At 40.5% G+C, this 21,153-nt stretch overlaps 1 protein-coding gene and 1 long non-coding RNA gene across 2 annotated transcripts; one reads left to right on the top strand and one right to left on the bottom strand.

Annotated features, from left to right (window-relative positions):
• Positions 1 to 2,159: 2,159 nt before the first annotated feature.
• Positions 2,160 to 6,721, top strand: LOC115426381 (uncharacterized). The gene is made up of 2 exons (XR_003936332.1): positions 2,160 to 6,379; positions 6,466 to 6,721. It is a non-coding gene; the product is annotated as an uncharacterized LOC115426381 (long non-coding RNA).
• Positions 6,722 to 14,589: 7,868 nt separating this feature from the next.
• LOC115426210 (uncharacterized) lies at positions 14,590 to 20,838 on the bottom strand. The gene is made up of 4 exons (XM_030144218.1): positions 20,835 to 20,838; positions 19,825 to 19,937; positions 17,359 to 17,790; positions 14,590 to 15,283 (listed from the first exon to the last, which is right to left on the bottom strand). The coding sequence occupies exons 1-4, from the start codon at positions 20,836 to 20,838 to the stop codon at positions 14,945 to 14,947; spliced, it is 888 nt and encodes a 295-aa protein (XP_030000078.1). The 3' UTR covers positions 14,590 to 14,944.
• Between the last annotated feature and the right edge of the window lie 315 nt (positions 20,839 to 21,153).

Below are 21,153 nucleotides of genomic sequence, written 5' to 3'. Positions count from 1 at the left end.
AGGACACTCCAGGACAAAGTGCTCATTTACGCCTTTGTAAAATACAACCGTATTATGACATTTAACTTCACATGTTTGGCTAAGTTTGGATTTTACATGTAAGCGCGCCCTACTAAGTGTTATTATTCCCCCCTTTACATCTGTTTTCCATCTTTTCTTATTTAAACAAGAAACGATAGACATCTTTATGATCAATAACCTATCGTAAACGCGCAGAGAATTGCTTAATCGCATAATTCTAAACATGTCTTGAACATATTGGATGTATTTACGCGTTATAGCTTATATAAAATGCGTAAATACATCTATTGTCGTTTTATATCCCACATAATCCTGGGATTCTCTTTTCTTTGCAACTGATGATTCCCTGTTTTGTAAATTTAAGATTCATTTTGGTTTCTTTTAATCATAAATGAATTATCCACAAATACACTGCATGTCTGTATCTCCTACTATTGTGTGAATTTCTAATTTTGTCATAATAATACAATTTGATGAAGTATTTATAGAGATACACCTAAAACACATAAGGCATTTGCTAAATCTATTATGATGCAACAGTAAGAGCTTACGAGGCGCACGAAACGCAGCTTTAATGCAGCTGAAACCAACAAGCAGCACAATCATTTGGGAAAACACTGAGGTCATGAGTGCAAGGCCCCCCAACAAAACTGCAGATGACTAGAAGGACGCGTCTTGGAGCGTTCACAACCATGCAAACTATGCAGAAATTCACAAATGGTAATGGTCCTGTTTTATTATTGATTGTGCGTAATCACATCAAGGTTATAACTCCACTACTTAGTCAATACGGCTCTGTATGGGCTTAAAGGGCTCATTCGTTTTTCCAGGGGGCCATCTATGGCTTGAGACGCCTCTGGTGTGCACATGAGTGTTACGTTTGTGGACGTCGGGTTGGACAGCCACATGCAGCTGATGCTCTAAAAACATCTGTCAGCAAAATTAAAATCACTCAGCAACATAAACTAATAAAGTGATTTACGTGTTCACAAGCACTGAACTGTGAGCATCATTACACGTTTCCCCGTTGTGACTGTTTGAGCAACACACACACACACACACACACACACACACACACACACACACACACACACACACACACACACACACACAGAGATAAGCACTGAGATCAGACATGGAATAAAACGCATCTCAAATCATCCTAAATAAGTTCCTGCGTGTGTGACTGCACTGATGTGTTACACGGGGAAGTTTGTCACCAAAGTTATCGTCATAAATAATAAATGGGGTTATGTTAGTGCGCCGCCGACAATGCGCATGCACGCACTTTGCAGAACTAGATAGTGATCTGTGGTTTCTGTCATAATTTTAGTCACTTTTACTGTTTCTTATGAGAGTTAAAATACAAACTAGATGCAGATGCACACAACCTTGACCGACTGTAGACATAGTGTTCATCTCTTCTACGTAAAGATGTATGAAATGCAGTGCAGAAAAGTTGGTGATGGTTCTTTAAAAAAAAAAAAAAAAAAAAAAGAGCTCAAAACAAATTAAAAAAAACCTCACAGAATTTGGACGTGGTTCCAAGTGATAAAGCAGGACTTACAGATTAGTTAGATCAACTTTTCAGAACATCTCTACTTAACAAAAAATGGCACTTTGGAAAAATAAGAAATAGAGAAAAAAAAGACTATTTTGGAAAACAAATACTAACACTATCATAATTATGTTAGTCCTAATTTACAAAAAAAATCTAACTCATTCTCGTGGTTGAATTGGAGGTTTTGTTGCCTTGAGTGGTTGCGTGTTGGGGAGAAAGGAGGGGTGAGGGGTGTGTGGGGGTGCTTCTTTTTTTTTGTCCAAATCTGATCCCCAAATTATTCTGGGGGCTCAGATTGGTGTGAAAGGGACGAGAAGGTCACTTGAAATCGCCTTTTATCCGCTGGCTTTTTTTCTATGGATCAGCAACTTTCAATAGACATAATCTAATCGCTCTTAATGGAAAGCCCATTCGTGAGAAATAGTAGAAATATCGTTGAGCTCATAGGCTACGGCATTTAAGACCGAGGCATTAAACAGACAACACTAGTCAAAAAAAAAATAGCATGGCTATTAATTATTACTGGAAACTTCCAAGTATCTGAAAAAAAACAAAAAAAAACAAAAAACAAAAAAAAAAAAAACAGGAGAAGTTTACATATCAGCACAAATCCACATGCAGATAACAGACTGCATTCTTACTAGCCTCTAACTTTACATTCTATGTATTATTTATTTAGTCTGATCATGTTTATGTTAGCTGTTCATTATAGTGAATGATTTTATGGTTTCCTTTTTGCCCTGAACGTGCTTTAGTTTTAAGTATAAAATGCCTTTGCCCTACAGTGTAAATTAGCATGCACATGTTATTGTTTATATTCTCCTTGCTTTTAATATGGCCAAGCGTCTCCAGAGATTTGAGATCCTTCAGTTTCAGACGTGATAAATGAAAGCCTCTTTCCAGGTTTTTTTTTTTTTTTTTTTTTTTTTTTGCATCCCAGACTATAATTGAGGACAATAACTGCAATGACTTTCCCAATTAGGCTTGAGGTTGGAGTTAAGTTAGAAAGACTGTCAGTTTATGCTATGGGCAATGGCTTTATTGCTCACTAACCATCATTTCTTTAGAGCCTATGTGCTAATTACTTTGGATGGTCCCAGAGACGGAGATTATAAATCCATTAGCACTCAAACCCTCGTGGTTCCACAGTGCAAACACTGTAATTTTGTAGTACACCAAAAAACCAAACTTTAAGTACCAGAAGCGGGATCAAGGGAAACAGATTTTCAGCTACATGTGTATTTTTTTCAGGAACCACTATGAAAGGAAGCCCAATGTAGAGGAATCAACAGCTGAGCCGAAACACAGAGTAAACTAAGCAGAAAAAAAGAAAACAAGGGGGATGTTTCATTAGAAGGACTTTTGACTGGCAGTCGGTAGCAGCTTATTCTGCTGTGTCACCTTATGTCAGCGGTGTACTCCTAATGAACAACACTAGACCATGTCAAATATTACAGGAAAGTTTGGACTCAAAAGTATTTATACTCTTCAAGTGCATGTGAAATACACAGGGAGAGATGCAGCCTTAAGATATGAAAATAAACCTTAACTGCATTAAAAAAAAAAAAAAAAAAAACGTGACCCAAATGGTGGTGCGTGAAGGTACCTCACCCTTGAAGTAATTTATTTCAGGGAAACCCGAGGGCAAAGGTGGAATTCTTGAGAAATTCAACAAGGATAAGGGAGCTTTAGGAATTCTGCACGCAGATTACCTTTCATCCCATCCTCGCATTATCCGACAACACACAGCAGAAATATAGCTCAGCGACAAAAGAGCGAGATTACCCTCCGACACAGAGGAGTGCAAAACAATTTTTAAGAAGTATTGCGATTATTATGGGCTGTGCTGAGAGAGGAACCGACAGAGGAAGAGGGGGTCAACACAGAGAGGCACAGATTCCTGGTGTGCTTTTAACAGAGGTCACACACACACAAACATAAAAAAACAAGAAAATATATATATATCTAGAGTTTACTTTTGAAAAATGTCCTGGCTGTTGTAGACGATGATAGTCGACCCTTAAATAAAGTTTACCCACATTTTAACCAGGAGGAATTGAGTCAAATTGGTGAGTTCAACTGATGGATGATATATTATGGGTGCGACGCCTTCCAGACGACAGGGTCACACACACACACACACACACACACACACACACACACACACGGTCATAAACACGCACGCGCCCCTTGTTTAACTTGTTTGGATGTTTAACTTTGGGTTGCAGCTAAATGAGTGGCATCACATCAGCACTACATTTCCCCCCCATTTTTTTTCCACCAAAAACCAACACACAGCAGGGGCTTAATTAGAAATGTAGTGTAGCTGAACCATCAGCATGAGCTGAGAATGACTGAGTATACTGATGCAGTCTAGTTTACATCAGTACAGACTAAAGTATGTGGAGATAGTGAGCTCCGTAAAAACTCTCTGGGTGGTTAAATTGAAGAATAGTTATTTACTTTTAACAAACCTGAAAATATTTGGCTTTAAAATATCCCTTTTAGAAACTTTAAAATTATATCAACTTATGCAAAGGTGCAATACAAAAAAAGTGTAATATTTGTAATTTTTGATCAGATATCATAATAAAATATTGCAAACGTATTATAAATGATGCTTTCATGTGTTAACCACACACACATGGACACAGGCCTCAGGAGATTTTGTTTTGAGAGGTGTGTGTCTGGTGTTTTGTGTGTGTGTGTGTGTGTGTGGACACTTGTGTGGGAAAGACAGTGAAGTGAAGGTGGCCTGCGTTTAGTGCCCAGACCTGGCAGATTGTGACCTTATCAATGCGAAACTCTTAAGATAAATTATTCATAGCACCTGTTTGATGTCTCTGGCCAAAGAATGACAAAGGTGTAAAATTTAAGATGCACCTCAAAGCCGTAGATATCAGACACTGTACCTGCCCTCTTTAAAGCAGAAAAAAAAAAAAAAAAACAGGGAGTGAAGCTGCATTTTAAAGATCAGCAGTGAACACAGGGAGCAAAAAGGAAAGGGTGCAGATGTACAGAAGAAAATGCTTATTTGGATTTGCAAAAAAAAAAAAAAAATTAAACATGAGCTCCCAATTTTAGTGTGCAAGGTGTGGTTGTTGTCAAGCGTTCTCCTAATGTCATGTGACTCACAGGTGGCCAGTGATTATGTCGGTCACTGAAATGGGCCACCCACACTGTGACAGTCTGCTTTATCTTCACCTTCATGTAAAACCTGAAGTACAGAGTTAGTCTTGGTTTATTTCTGCTGAACTAACCTTGCCTTTTTTTAAAACTCGCATTTGTGTTGTGTGTCTCCTTCCAGAGAGAAAACGACATGGCGACCATGGCATCAGAAACACTGTGGGATGTGTTGATGTGGTGCAAGGACTGACACCAGGATGAGATGTAATTTATAGCGTGTGTTATTTGATTATAAGGCAGTGACAGGAACGCCACCGCTCAGTATGAGTCTGTATGTGTTTAAGAGCATGTCGGAATCAGATAAACTGTCCTAAATGTTAGATTTACTACAGGTTACTTGTGCTAAATATAACATTAAAGATAAACTAGGACTTGATCTGTGATGCACAACTCTGAGGATCCTCCTGAATTTTGTTTTCATGAGCATATTCTAGCTTCTACTAACATTCATTCTCCTATGCACTACTCTGAAATGTTATCAAGCAACCAGGAAATCATTTTTTATCTTTATTTGTTTTGGGGAAAAAAAGATCATAATATGCTGTTTGGGAAACTGGCAGCAGATCTTTTCATAGCTAGAGGTCAACATAACACTGTGTATTAATAAAACAAATAAAAGTGGGATGGGTATTAATGATGATATATACAGATGTACTGCACATGAGCTTGAAATATGTGTGAGAAAGTGCTGAAAGAGAGCAGAGGGGAGACACTCTCACATACCCACATACACACGTTTGTGTGTTTACTTGTCTGTGTGTGTGCGATAGCCAAATCTGTCTCCCTCAGATATTCCCTTTGACCTTTGACCTGAGAGTTGGGGTCAAGCCCTGACAAATGAGATGGCCGATTTCTGGCCAGAACTGCAAACATTCCACAACAATCTTCTGTCCTCCTCCTCCCCTCTCCTCATATCCGTCATTCCTCACCCCTTCACTCCTCTCAGTTCAGTCCATGACAAAGTCAGACAAAGTTCTCATTACACACAAACATGTTTTATTGTACTTGCTTTGGGAATTTTAAAGTACACATATCTCAAATAAAGAATTCCAACAGTGGTTGAATTTATTATAGTCGACGTCTGCCTTGTTTGCAGAAGAAAAGAAAACAAAAGAACATGATCTTAAAGTGGAAGCCGTGTTTAAGATTTGGATATTACAGCCCAGCACTTTGAAAGCACACTGTGTGTTTGGAAAGCTTGTCAGTGATGTCAAGGATGAGAAATGTTGCAGTGTGGTTTTTTACACACGCTGCTGGCTCTAGCATTTCCGGCAACATTTCTCACTCTGCCTCCCTCACACCATCCGCTCTGCTGCAATATCCCCACATTTTTCCATCTTTTCACTTCTTCCCCTCCCTCCTCTTCACTCGCCTCCTCTCTGACCACTACTGCTCCTTTTACCCTTCCTCTCTACTGCCCCACCCTAATCTCAACCTCTCCCTTCCCTCACTCCCCTCCCAGCACACTCACTCACTCGCCCTCCCCTCCCCTTCTCCTCCACCCACTATTTTCTCTGATTTTCTAACATGCCATTCCACAGAATGCTACCACCTGTGTCTTTAGGGAGAAAAGGGGGGCTAGTGGTATTTCTCTTCAGGAAGCTGGTTAAGGTAAGTGGCCTCCCCTATTACAGTGACACAACAAATAATGACTCTGGTTGTACAGTTTTTGTATTAACTCTTTTTTTCCACGGAAGAATCCTGGCTTTCTAAGTATCGCCATACTGCATCAAAGCTCCGGCTAAAAGTCACTGCTGTAAAAACACACACAGTCACCATCGATGAATGTCAGCAGAGCAGCCGCAAAGTCCCAGTGGAGTCAGGAGACCAACAATGCCGGCTGATACAGTAACACACTGAGTGAATCATGTTCTTGAACTTGCTTTCATAATTATAATGATGTAACATTACTAAAAGGCAATGCAAGATCTTAATAAAACCCATCAATCCTGATATACGCACATGTGCCTTTTTCTTTGCTCTCAGTTGAATTGTGATATCATTTGATGTTGACTGTTAAGTGATTCATCGGAGGGTACAGCTGCTTCACATGGATCTTGGCCTGGACAGGACTGTTTCCTCATAGGGTAGCTGATCACATGACTCAATCACACGGATAGATCTGAGCTCTAATTGGCCATGCGCTGGTGCATCACCATGGCGAATCTGGGTGCATGCACACAGCTCACTGCTTTGAATAATAAAATGGTGTGTTATGATTTAGTGTAGTTATGCCTCTCCAGGCAGAGGGCAGTGAGTTCCCTTTACAGCTGTGGGTGGTGACACCTGGATCCTGGGCTGTTGCTATGATGATGGAACAGAACTGAAATGATACTATGCTACATAGTTAAGCTGTGTGGGTTTTATTTTATTAAAAGACACGTCTGTGGTTTTAATAAACACACTAGTACACTGTTAGGTTTATTCCTCTTCTCTGTTTTTCTCTACACCGTAAGATGCTAGTTTCTTCTTTTCATTTTCCATATCCCATTTATGTCCACAGATTAATGATGAGTCAGCTGCATGTATATAAAGTGTGAATAAGTGATAAGGCTCTTCTATCATTCTCACCATCAACCATTAGTTCGACAATGTAAAAGCATGCAGCAGGTGACACACAACAAGGAAAAATATGCATCACCGCATGTATGTAATCATGGTCGTGTCCATGTTGCAGTCAGCTGATTGTGTGTACGTCCTTTTCCGTGTTCCCCTGTTCTTTATGTCCACAGGCAGCTCAAGGATGTAAAGGAAGGGCTCAGAGCAACTTGATTCCCTGCCACCACCCACCGTTACCCCAGTGTCACCAGAGTGTGGATGCCTGCCCCTGTCCCCCAGGGCCTTACTCTCCCCCATCCTTCCTCAACCAACATGCAACCCCCCCCCCCCCACACACACACACGCACACACACCCCGACCCCCTATCCCTCCACCTCCCTTCCTTGCTTCCTGATTCAGTGTGTAAAAGCGCCCCCTGAATGATGGATTACTGTGTCACCGCAGCCTGCGAAGGATTAATTTGTTTCATTGATTTCTCTTTAGGCAGAATGCCAGCGTCTGCCGCTTCCCACCTTTTCCCCAAGACTCGCAGCTGTAATAGACGGTAATGGTCTAAGACAAATCAACCCGTTTCTTGTAAAAATAGCACCAAATAACGCTCCCAACCTGCAGCCTGCACTCTACTCACAAGCACATCAGGGGGTGGTGCGGTGGTGGGGTATCAGGGGTGTTCAATTCCTCCTCACCCTGCATCTATATCACTCTATCTGGCTATCCTTCCATACCAGAATCCCTCCTCATCCTGTGCTGAGCCAGAGGAGACCATCCAGTAACTCTAACAAAGCCATAAGTCTGCCGTACTTACAGCTCCCTCTCAGGCCTCACAATGGATGGGTAATGACAGTACTGTCTGGAGGGGGCTGTGGGAGTTGGGCCATTCTCTCCAGTAATGGAAGCAGTTACTGCCATTCCCTACACACCTGCAGGAATAGCTAACTGTTAACCACTGTGATCTATGGCAAGGCCTTACCGCACTTGGCTAAGGTTGAAGGGATGTATTGACACCAGTGAATTAAGGCATGTCTGTACAACACATCTTTTTCCTGTCTTTCCTAACGCGCTTTAAGTTATTATAGTGTACATAGACGGCTATAGAAATGCACTGAAGCTTCTCCTAAACAAATCTGTACCAATGAATCAGAGTTGGCTCAGCTCTCAGCACTACAGACTGACAATCCAGCATTCCTGACATTCACTGATTTAACACAGACATAAGATGCTGCCACATCTTTACTACCCTGTCACTGCTTTGAACGATGGGAAACCCAAACTGCCTGTAACATTAAGCACACTACTACAGACTGACTGTCCTAGAATGCTTTCCAATCCCAAAGAGATTTATGAGCAGAACCAGATCCATTAATCCATTGTTGATTTGCTGTGGCTGCCCTGCGGGGTTTTAGGGATCAGATATCATATAGCGCTGAAACTCACCCTGTTGCGCAGCGGGGTAGACTCTAACACCCTGACCAGGGGTAAAATGCTGCACTGAGCTTTTGGTAACTAAATACAAGTCAGTGTTGGCACATTTGAAATTCCTGCATATCGATGACTAGTCTTATTCACAAGCAGTCTGACAGATATATGAACTTCTGACAGAAAACACTGACACTTACATTAAAAATGGCAGCATTAAACAGATTGCCAATCCATAGGCTGAGTATGAGTGAATTAGAGCTGGTACGCAATGTGATAATGACCCAGGCTGCAGGGAAATCTCGTCAGCTCTCTGCAATCAATTTAACATTGTTTACAAAGCCACAGGCAGAGGTTAGTGCTTGGGGACAGGCAACTGGTCACCTGGTGTTCCACTAGATCCCCCTGCTAAGCTGGCCTCTCCTGGGTAAACCTTCACAAAGCCCCCTCATGTCTGACACCACCAGGTCCTTCAAATACTGCTCTCAGACAGAGGATTAGGTAATCTCACCATGATACTGTCTTTTTCTCTATTTCTATCATTTTCCCCCACTCTTTGTCGCTCTTTCAGCCTCTCTCTTGCTACTCTGATACCTAACATGCGCCCTCCATCTCCCTCTCTCTCTCTGGCTTGTTGAAGTGCTTGTTCTACTCAGGGCACATCTATCCTCAGGGGTCCTTACATTCTTAAGTGCCTCCAGAAAAGGTTAGTTGGCAGGTAATTGTCCAGTTGTGGTCGGGCTTATCTTAATTGTGAGTACTTCAGTGCAAGCTACACTTCCTTTGATGAAGAGACTTATGTGGAATAAAGAGAGAAGATGGAAGAAGAAATATAACTTCTCTCTTGGGTATCTTTTATTAACAATATGTTGGTGAACAAATTATATACGTAGATACATTTTAAATATGTAATGAAAAAGGTAAAGGGAATGTAATTTAATTAAAATGTGAAAACAGTAAAAAAAAAAATCTTCTATATATACATTTTTTCTTGAATGTATTGTCTGGGCTTTACTTGATACTTCCCATTACAAGGAAGTCTGTGTGTGTTTTGATTATTGATCCTACACATATATTGTGGAAAAAGCAATGCTGACCCCATGGTATTAAAACCCAAATGACTATGTCTTCAGCCACTCTAAATCTATACTTCTATTAGCCATCTGATCATATATATATATCCACGTCGATAGGAAGCTTTAGGGGGGTTAGTGTTTGCATTGCCCCAGTCAAAGGTCATGACTGACCAATAAAATATTTCCAGAGCACCATCAATAACTCAGACATGCAGACTAATACAGTATGGGATTGTGTGTAGGGGGTGGAAGCCTGCTGTGCTGGCTTTGAGCAGAATGGATGAACAAGAGGCCAAAAGGTTACTGGACAGACCTCAGCCCCCTGCCCCTGCAGCCCCTCATATGTGCATTTGATAGCGACAGGGGCAATTATAAAGGTATACTTCAGACAGGTCAAATGGGAGAGGGCAAAGTGCAGAACCTTTAAAGCACTGGCCGGAGTCAAAGGTTAGGATGGACATAGGACATCATGCAGTGCCACTGGGAACAGGTTAATGGAATCAGAGCTATAAAGACACAGACTGATGAGACAGAAAAAGGGCTGCATTTTCTCTTAATTTATTGGATTCATAGACAGAGAAAGCTCTGACATTAAAGCTCATGATCGGAATTCCAAATTACATTATTGAATGGTGTTTGGCTTCAGTACAGAGGCTCGGGTGTCACAATTTGCTAAGAGTATCTGTGTAGTGAGTGTGTGTTCCTATACTGTATGTTGTCTAAGGAACCACAAGGCTTCGTGCCTATTAAATATGAATAGCCAAGGTCAGGGGAGGTCATGGCATGCATTTAGCACCAGTGACCAATGCCAAATGTAAAGGTCAAAGTGGATTTGCCTGAGTCGGAACCATACAACATTTGCTCATCCACATTTATGCATCCCCATTGGCAGTGATTTATGGAGGAAGATAAGCGTACGGATGGGAAGAAAACACTCTCTTTCTCCTATCCCGTCAGCCTCGGTAAATAGACTACTCACTCATATCAATCACCATGTCACAGTGAATCGCCACTGTATGCTTCCTGCTCAGATTAAAAACTGCCTTTGTCTTGCTCTGCCTTCTCCCTCCAGCTCTGGGGAACACACTAGCATTATTGTTGCTGTTTCACAGGCATTATATTAGCATTTCAAACAGCTGTGCTACAAAAGTAGTGAGTATGTTCAAAGTCAGCAGTATGCTTAGCTATGTTCCATCTTCCACCTCCGTCTTCCACACTGTATCAATCAGTGGATCGTGAGAATACTGAGTAGATTTAAAAAAAAAAAAAAAAAAATCCAATTCAGTAATGTAACAAACTGCTTTTTAAACATAATATTCCTCACTTCTTTTTTCCTAGGCATTGTAAAGACGGCTGTTATTTTATTTTAACCAGACTTCAAATGTGTTCACGAACTCAGAGAAAATAAAACGCTCTCTGCTGTTTCTTTCATCAGAATTCCAGGGCATTTAAAAGATTTCAGGTTGGAACAGGTTATATGCTTATAAAACAAATCACTGCTGATTAAGATCAATTTCCCCTCATCTGTCCTCTGCAGGACCACATTCCTGTGCTGCAGCCAAACAGGCTGTTCAGCATTTTGCAGGAGCAGCCGCACTGGGGGGGCCTTGACTGGGCCAGCGATTAACTCTGTATCCCGGCTTTCAGAGTTTTGTAGGCCTTAAGAACATGAACATGTTCCCCATGTCCCCTTGGCTTCTTAAATGTGAAAACCAGCCCGTCACTGGTGCACCACAGCCTTTTCAAACTACCCCCAAGTGGTTCAGAATCCAGCCAGAGAAAAGTCCAAAAAGAAAACACGCTTTTGAACTGCTGGCCAAGGCGGAAATATGGTCTAGTAAGCTGCTTTTTAACCTGAACCATAAAAGCCTATTTTCCTTTTCTCCAATAGTAATAAATTTACCCGTTTTCTTTATTATACACATTATGTTTTTCCATGCTAACATCAAGAGTGATAATGCGCAACACCATAGGCACCAGTATACATTACCAAGCAATTTCATTTTCTTTTTTTTTTACTCCTTTTATGTATTTCAGCTTGCACGTAACTTCAAAATGTCAAAACCCTTTTTAACAGCAGGATAACAGGTAGCACAGTACAGGACATAGAATAAGACATTTCTCCTCAGGAAATCATATCAATTTCATTGCATGGACCATAGAGGTCAGCTCTGAGGATCAGATTCTTACAATTTTAATACCAGCAATGACATTTCCCTGCACACCAGCTGTTACACCATCTATCCTTCTCTCCCTGTGAGAACAAAAGTTCTAAAGGCTATTTATATACAGGACAAGTTCTGTACGATCTGTCACATTCATCTCTATTTCCCATTCACCACAGGGCATTTGAACCACATCAGAATCTATTACCACCATGCAGATTCAGTCCCTGCTGACAATACAAATCATGATAAGATGGAGCAGTGACTCTATAAACACCCTCACTTATATATCACATCATATGAGCTGGGCTGGAAAGGAGATCCCACTTGATGTTCCTATGTGATCATCTATTTGTATGTACGATAGAGATATCATTACATCTCTGTCTGTCTTTAACCTGCGTCTGATACTACCCCCCTTCAAACAATAGATATAAATAGTCCTATACGTTGCATATATGTGTGCGTCTGTGTGTGTGTGTTTGTTTATCTGAGGGAGCATCCATCACTCAGCAGAAGGAGTTCCAACTCAGCTGCTTGTGGGGAGAGATTTATGCTGTAATGCATCAAATCAACAGACCTTTACAGTAAAATATGATTTTATCAATAGGCCTGATCAATAGTGCATGCAAGACGCTGTGTAATTATTACAGAGGTCCGTATCAATAAACCTGTCATGCATGACCTGCCAAAGGCTATGGAGCTGGGAGTCACAGACAGCTGAAGAAAGGTGTGTGTCATGGCCCTGAGATGTTTGATTACCTGTACATAAGGTCGTGTCTTTGATGCACTTTAACTTTAATCGGAACACGTTTAGCTGAAAAGAGATTCAGGCAAGAATAGTTTTAACAGCAGCAAGAAAGTACAGCATTGCAACACTGTTAAACCTATACATATATGATGCATTTTACTGACCCATTATTCCTGCCAGGTCTGTTTAAAAATGTTATCAGTGAATCCTGTTTCCTTACACTTCTGCCGACATTAGAGATTATAAATGATTGAGACACGGATGACTGTCTTTACAGGAGTGAGGATCATTTGTCCCAAAGCAAAGCAATCCAAGAATGGAAGAAAGACTGTCAAAAAGAGCTTTGTATTGCACAGTAGTGGGATCACTCTCCATTAACACATACACACACAGTCACAGACACACACTTACAGTACACCAGAGAGAGCGTGAGGCAAGGACCAATGAGGCAGTTTATATCGGGATTTGGTTTCACAGCCACGGCCTCCTGGGAGAGAGGGGTCTGCCAATAACACTTAAGAGACAGAGCAGGAAAAGTAAGTGCTTTTATTACAGCTCATCACTCATGTAATTTCTGGCAGCATTTGTGATTACAGATCAAGTGATTGACTAACTACACATTCGGCGGCTGAGTTATGAACCGTGTGCCTACCATTCCAGCCCCGGCAGATTCTCCATGTCAGCTGTAACTCATCCTCTCCCAGGGTGCTAAATCAAAGAGCACACTGCAGCCGGAAGAGTTAAATAATAACTTGAGCTTTATTGTAAATCTGTCAGAAATTAAACCTGCACAGGCGTTGTCTTGGCCCTGATGTTGTACTGCATGGGGTGAAGAGGCTGGATGGAGGGGATCAATAGGAGCCCAGATAGAGGTATTGATGGATGACAGGTGAAGTGCGAGTGTATGTGTGCTTGTTTGTGGACTGCTGTGTGTATGTGTGTATAAGGGGTGGGATTGAATCACCCAGGGGTTAGGTAGAGAGCACGGCTCAGGGTGTTTAATCGACAGGTCTCACCTTGAATCGATTGGCAGGAGTCTCGCAGGGCACGGACGTGATACACACAACCAACACTTACTCACACACACCAAAACAAACCATAGGGAGTGGAAGAGATGATGGGGTGGGATGAGGCTGGATGTCTCAATGACATCAGTTTGCATTCCTTTATGTGGTTACAGTGCAAGCGAGCAAGGAATGTTATCTACTGGATACTTCACAATAAATTCCTCTATGACTACATATTAAGAATTCCAGCCTTTCCAGTATCATTGGATTATTTATTTAATATTATTTAATACAGTATCTTACAAAGAGAAATAATGGATTTCATTGATGATTGATGTGTCTAATCTACAAACATGCTACGTAATGCAATGTATTTTTTAAAAAAGGCCCTTTTTGTTGTAGATAATAAAAAACACATAATGAAATCCTGACAAGAGGACCTACTATGTGGTTGTGGCAAAGAATCAGTTAGAATACAGAACAAGGCTAATGAAGGGCCTCTCTGTGAAATGCAAAAGAGAAAAAAGAGCAAAGCAGACTCAAAAGAAGCCCTGTTTCCTGTAATGATCCTATTTTACTTTGAGAAACCTCATCATATAGTATTATCTCTGCAACAAATCAATTTTCTCACACTGAAAAGAGCCATAGTAGCATGCATATGTGACTCATACTGCAGAGACGGGCAGCCCCGAAAACACTCCACCGTGAAATGTCTTACAAGAGGCCAAGATCTGAGAGGGCGTTATGTCTTTAATAAACAACATACTGTAAGTATTAAAATGAATGCAGCTCGGTATATACAAGGAGGGAAAAAAAAAAACTCCAAAGTTCAGCTGAAATGTGGTGATTCAAGCACTCTGCAGCTCCTACACATGGCTTTCACTACAACTTAAAAGTCTAATGCTTTCAAATAAGGTCAGGGTTCATGGATGCTGTTGACTGAGGTGGTTTGTGGGCATAGGTGTAATAGAAATCACATAGAAAAGAAGCTGCTTGAAATATTTCACTTTGTACTACATTGTTCACGTTGCAATTTATTTTTTGGATAGCAGATAAAAATGTACATGAATGTAGGTAAATATTCTAGGTTGAAAATAGTGCAAACATCTTGAAATAATCTCATTGGAACTTGACATTAAAGCTAAACGCCTTTGCAAATTTTTTAGGATCAACTCACGGTAAAAAAAATGATTTGTTTACACTTACAGATTCTTCTGAAAAGTGGAAGGAGCAGAAGCGACTTTTCTGTGCGAAGGACAATATTTGAACTGTACAGAAGAGGAAAGAGTCGGAGAAAATGGGGCTTTAACTTGTTCTCTGGGATGACGGAGGGAGGACGTCTGAGCTTGCTGTCCAGGGCTCACAGAAGAAGAAGAAGAGGGGCTGTAAATGCCTGAATGGTGACAGGAGGCCACAGTTTGCACACCAGGACCTGGACATCTCCCAGGAGGTTTGGGTTTGGGTCTTAGCCTGGGACTGCACAATACACTGGTATCATTTCCAGATTTTTGGACCAAATCAGAAAGCTGTGTGACTCTATTCTAGTGAAGAAAAGACAGAGAAAAAAGAAAAATACATGTAACTGTTATGCAAGAATCTGCCTTCAACTTGTTGGACAGTCCAGCAACTGGGCTTGAACTTTGCAAATACTTAAAACTCAGTGTGAAATTTGAACAAACAGACCTCATTTTCACTATTACTTTGAATTTCAGTCTCATTTTTAAAGAAAATTACTTTTACTACCATTTATCAGTGCTGGAATATTGAAGGTTTTTAATATCCCTTTAAATTAATAACTACCAAACACTTATTGCAATACCTCCCAAAGAGCTAATGTTTATTCCTCTGTCTAAGCCAAAGTGATTGAACAAATCCAAATCCAATTAGTTTTCTCAGTCTTACTACAAATTGGGCATTCACAGAAAGTATCATCTACAGTATGAAGTTTTAAGACTCAGCAATATAAGGTGTAAACTACCTTGTCTTAAAGATTCCTGCATTTTTTTTTTATGTAAACATACACACACACACACACACACATATATATACACATATATATATATACATATATATATATATATATATATATATATATATATATATATAGAGAGAGAGAGAGAGAGAGAGAGAGAGAGAGAGAGAGAGAGAGATTTGGGTACTTCTATCAAACTGGGTTCATTTTGGTATCTATATTTTTTAGACCCAATATTAAAAGAGAATTTTAGACATATTTCCCCCCAGGATGTACCTAGTGATGACCTCAGATAAAAGCAAAAAAAATAAACTCTTGGTCTGAGCCATCCCAAAATTAATGAATTTTTGATAAAATACTGAAGCCAAAAATAGGACCAAAATTGGGACATGAAAACCTACCTTGGTGTCAGTGCATTTTATCTGGAAAACGTGGCTTGAAATGGTCTTATATAGCGCTATAAATAAAGACACTGTGTTAAATTTGACGATCCTAGTGATTTTTCTAATCCAGATATGCAGGTTTTTCATGAATCGGCAGTCTCATTCCAGGTTTTGCGTGTAACCCACCATGTCCACTTGAGTTACATGCTGAACCTGGAATGAGACTGCCGGTTCATGAAAAACCTGCATATCTGGATTAGAAAAATCACTAGGATCGTCAAATTTAAACACAAATTGTGAGTGATTTTGCAACAGCGGTCATTTTTGTGAAGCACTCTGCCTTGCATAATTAGTTTGATTCCCAAAATGTACCTGTGAGAGAATAAAAACATATTCGAAAAAACAGTAGCACATAATTTTTGTGTCCTTTTTACCATGTTACATACAGATTCTTATACAAGAATAATATAAAATGTGTTTTATCTGAAAAATAGATTCTCTTTTATCTCAGTAAATGTTTATTTTGAAATAGACCTAAAGTGCTTCCAAACTTGCTCGATAACATTGATAAGTTTTAGCCCCCATGTCTTGTTTTTAGGGACCAGTTTCATAGAAGTACCCATTTAAGAAAGAATACAGGTGAATTATGAATGTTATTCAACCTTATAGGATGTAAAAGTAATGATAAGCTAATACATGGAGAGCCAGAGTCCAACCCCTTCTGGTTATTTTAGAAAAAAAGTTGCATTAAAGTCAGTGGCAATGAACAACTTTTATTTATTTGATCCCGTTTGAATTATTCTATCATTTACACAGGTCACATAGAAGTCAAGAAAGTTGTAGTTTGTAGTAAATCTGTTAAACTATCAGATTGTCAACGTGTTTCTGCAGCTTCAACACCACTGGGCCTGTACTGGTTTTCTCTTTTTAATACTTCTTACTCTAGAAGACTGAGGTAAAATGTACCAAGGTGTCAGTGACATGTATTATGATGAGAGATGCAGTCCACTGGACCACTTCACACAAAACAACATATTTCTTTTTTTCTTTTCTATCTTTGCCACACACCATGACTCTCTGGACTTAAATTATCTTATAGTTTGACAAACACCATATGCGCAAATGGAAGCACAATTCAAAGAGGATCAAACAATTATTCATCCCATCATTTCTATTTTTTCCCCTTGGGCTCATGGGAAGTGCTGAGACTTTGGGTCTCTGTACTGATTTATTCTATGCAATAATCACAGTAAACACTCACCTGTTGAGCCTCTGCTGATACTCTGCTCTGAGCTTGATGTCCTGTTATTAGTCTGGGCAGTGAGCTGGTACCAGGTCTGCATTGCTCCCCTCTTGACTTGGGTAAAAGATGCAAAGTGGTGAAGATGACCTCTGTGCTTTCCCTTCTTTTGCACTGCTCTTTCCTCAGCTCCCGTTGCCCCCGTGTCCTAAAACCCTCAATCTCATCTCGCAGGAGGGTTCTGACTGATGATCGGACATTTTCTGCCCCGTCGTTTGCCACTCCAGAACTGGCCAGGGCAAATGCTGAGACATTCGATGCCCCATCTCCTTCATCTTTGTTTGCTGTTTCTCCTTCCTCCTTTGCCTCAGTTTTCTTTTCTTTCTTTTTCTCCTGAAAGTGTGCTGGTCTCCCCTGACCTCTGAGAGACTTGTGTTGAACCTGCCGGGGGTTCTGTCAACAGGAAACACAATATCCTGCACTAGTGTTCCTAATGTAACCACTGTACGCACAATGCACAGTCAGATTCTGACAATATTAATTTAATTCGATTACAAAAATTGTAAACTCGATTTGGATTTGTATTAAATCTCAGTTTCATTACAACAAAATGGCATATCATGAATATAGATCATAAGAAGAACCCCATCTGTAAACACCAGATACTATCAGAACTCATTGGCAGTGGGGGTAAAAACAACAATACCCATAACCCCATGCAACTTCACTCTGACATCTACTTAGCCACTTATTATTGATCCAATTGAGAGACCCCTAGCAGCAAACATCACATATCGTGTACTTAAACTAATTTACAAAAAAATGTGAAGCATTTACTCATTTAGCTGAAGCTAAACTCTGTGCATGGGCATGTAGACATGTTAGCATCTATTTGAATACAGGTAAGAGAGCTGCCCCGTGCCTTCATCAGTGCACAGTGTAATTGAAATTGGTTTTATTAGGGGCTTAAATTTAATTCAAGCTCTGCCTCTGGCTCTGTGTGCTTGTGTGTGCATGCTTGCTCTGTTTGATGTTTACAACTCATCAGATCTCACAGAATGCTTTCTACGTAACAAACCTGAGTAAAGAGAATAACATAGCAGCACTGTCATTGCTACAATATAATCCTACATTTCTTCCATCAGCCTTCTGCAGTGTGTTACTCCAGCTGAAGTGAGCAGCTTCAGTCGATAGGCAAATACAGCGTTTAGAAGCTCAAGTCCAATAAAGCAGCAGCACAGAAGCACAAGATGTAATGATACTGACTTAAGGCAAAAGAAAAGCTGCATGAAACAGCGTGGCATCATTTGACCCCATTTAAAAACTTGATACCAATTAGATGGTTCAGAGGATAAATAATTTAGAGGAGCTCTCTTACTGAACACACACAAATAATTTTACTGTCTCGCGCACATCTGTGCATGAACGTGCATGTGCAGCCCCACTGTCCCACATTAACCTGTGAACATCCACAGTCCATGCACACAACTATGCAAACATGCACACGCACATGCACAAACACAGACTTCACCGCACTCTGGAAACAGACTTCTTAATGAAGCCTTCCCCAAGTGAAAGTAGAGCAGAAATACATACTGGCCCATTTCTGCCTTCAGTTCACCCTCCTCTCTTCGCTCTCTCTCCTTCACCTTCTTCTCATCATTTGTTTTATTCATGTTTCGTTGTCTTTCTCTTTTGTCTCAATGAGTTAAATCACAACCCCTAATTTATGGCTACAGGCAAAGACACTTCTACAAACAAACTGGCTGATGAGAGGGGATGACTGAAAACATACGCGCCAAGCGGTGTGTGTAAATCTTAAAATGTCTGTTACTGTCTTTTTATCTGTGGTTATTTACATAAGAAATGACAACGTGTGTAAAAGAATGGCTGTGATGCAAAATGAAAAAGGCTGCGCGCATGAGAAGAGGGAAAGAAGGGGGGGAGAGGGAAAGAGTAAATCCAGTGACACTGAGTGGGGAGCACTCAGGTGTGGTGAGAGGATTATACAAAACCCTGAGTATGAATGACAGTAAACACCTGAATGACAGAGAGACGGGGAGAGGTGAGAGCTTGGGTTTGTGTGTGTGTGGCTCTGGGTGACAGTTTAGTGGTCTTCACATATATCCTGAGAAGTGAATGAATATATTTGCCACTTTGTATTTTCAAGAAGGTGCTGTTTACTCAAGTGCGGCATGTTATTTTGTTTTATCTTCATTACTCATATGTTAAATTGCGGCATGTGTAAAGAAACTGAAACAATGAATGGGAGGAGGATGTGAGAAACCAACAATGCATACATGGGAATAAGGATGTCAATAAGGCAAGCAGGGAGCGTGGAAGAGGAAGATATCAATCAGGAGTGATCCACTGCAAGAGTTGTAGAGCTGTTGAGTTAGTGAGTTACAGATTGGGCTGTACAGTATAGAAGTAAGTCAATAACAAGCGCATAGAGACAGAAAGAGGAGGTTTGTCTGTTTGTCTTACTTGCACTGTGCTTTCTTTCTCTACGTGTTCCGTCGGTAGGGGATTGCTGACAAGGTGTCTGGAACATGCCTCAGTTTCTGGGTGAGCACATTCTCTGTTCTTCTCTGTGCTCCCTGAAAAAACAAACACAACTCAGAGCCTCTAATCAGCACCCGATTGTTCCTTTTTATTTCTCCTGTAATTTATACTTTAGCTCATGGCCTTTCTTTTCATTACTTTTTAAGCTAAGATGTTGATTGGTTTGTATAACAGTGGTATTAGAATACAGAATTATTATTGTATGTACCTGACTATAAACCCTTGCTTATTCTGTTCATAAGAACGTTAAGATGGATTAAAAGCTACTTTTTTTTGGTAAACCATTAGCAGGAGTGCCAAAGACATTCTCCCCCCTCTTGTGAAATGCCCAAACGTGTGTTTAACCTTTGGCTTAAGGTTAAATTTAGAAGACAGCATTGCATGCCGATTCCTAGATCTGCTCTTAGTGAAATCCCTCACCTCTAGAGCTACTGTATATCACTGTACAGCGCTGACTCTACATGAAGCGTGACCCCGTTTCCCCCTCGGCGACCCCCTCCTTCCCTCCACAGCCTTGGAAGATAGTGGAGCATAGGGGAAAGGCATGCCAAGGCAGTAGACACTTTTAAGCAAAGATTAAAGGTTTTTCTTTTTAATCAGTCATTTGGCAGCGATGTTAGCATTTCACCCTAGTGCGGCTAAGGATCAATTTTTAATGCTGCTGTGCAGAGAGCAGACAGGGTGATTGGCAAGAGAGAAGCTATTTACAAAGGATCTATTTACAAATTTTCCATAGAAATGTGCAGAGGGCACAATTGACATCTCTTACAGAATTTTAATTAGGCGCTCTCGCTCTCTTTTTTTTCACATCGTCACAAGGCGCGACCTCTGCGAGCCCCAGATGATCACTGCTTTGTGTTTGTAGGAGTGCTTGGGTATGTGCACGTTCACATACATGTTCTTCACATGTAAGAATAATAAAAGGGCTCTACCCATCTCCCCTGTGTGACATTTTGTTACATTTCTCCATGTTGTGCTGCCAGGCGCTGGGTAACTAGGTCAATCAACCCTGGTGTAAACGCATCACAAGAATCCACCAAGAACATGCTAATGACAATGAATCTTTGTAAATTTATATCTCTCTATGGCACAATAAAGATTTATATATAACTCCTTGAGGGATGTCAACAATATATCTTTGAAAAACCTTAGTAAGTAGATGGAATATAACTACCATACTTAGCTTGTACAAGACCTATATGTCTGCCTTTATTACAAAAAACTGTAAAAAGTCATGATATATGCACTAAT

The sequence above is a fragment of the Sphaeramia orbicularis genome, chromosome 9 (genome assembly GCF_902148855.1).
Source record: "Sphaeramia orbicularis chromosome 9, fSphaOr1.1, whole genome shotgun sequence".
Classification (NCBI taxonomy): domain Eukaryota; kingdom Metazoa; phylum Chordata; class Actinopteri; order Kurtiformes; family Apogonidae; genus Sphaeramia; species Sphaeramia orbicularis.
The sequence above is the reverse complement of the archived record's forward strand: the minus strand, read 5'-3'. Positions and strand labels throughout refer to the sequence as shown.

Coding starts and splice junctions, on each gene's coding strand:
- LOC115426210 (XM_030144218.1), bottom strand. Junction 17,791..19,824: donor AGAAAGAAAGCACAGTGCAA/GTAAGACAAACA, acceptor TCCTGTTGACAG/AACCCCCGGCAGGTTCAACA. Junction 15,284..17,358: donor TATCAGCAGAGGCTCAACAG/GTGAGTGTTTAC, acceptor TTTCTTCACTAG/AATAGAGTCACACAGCTTTC.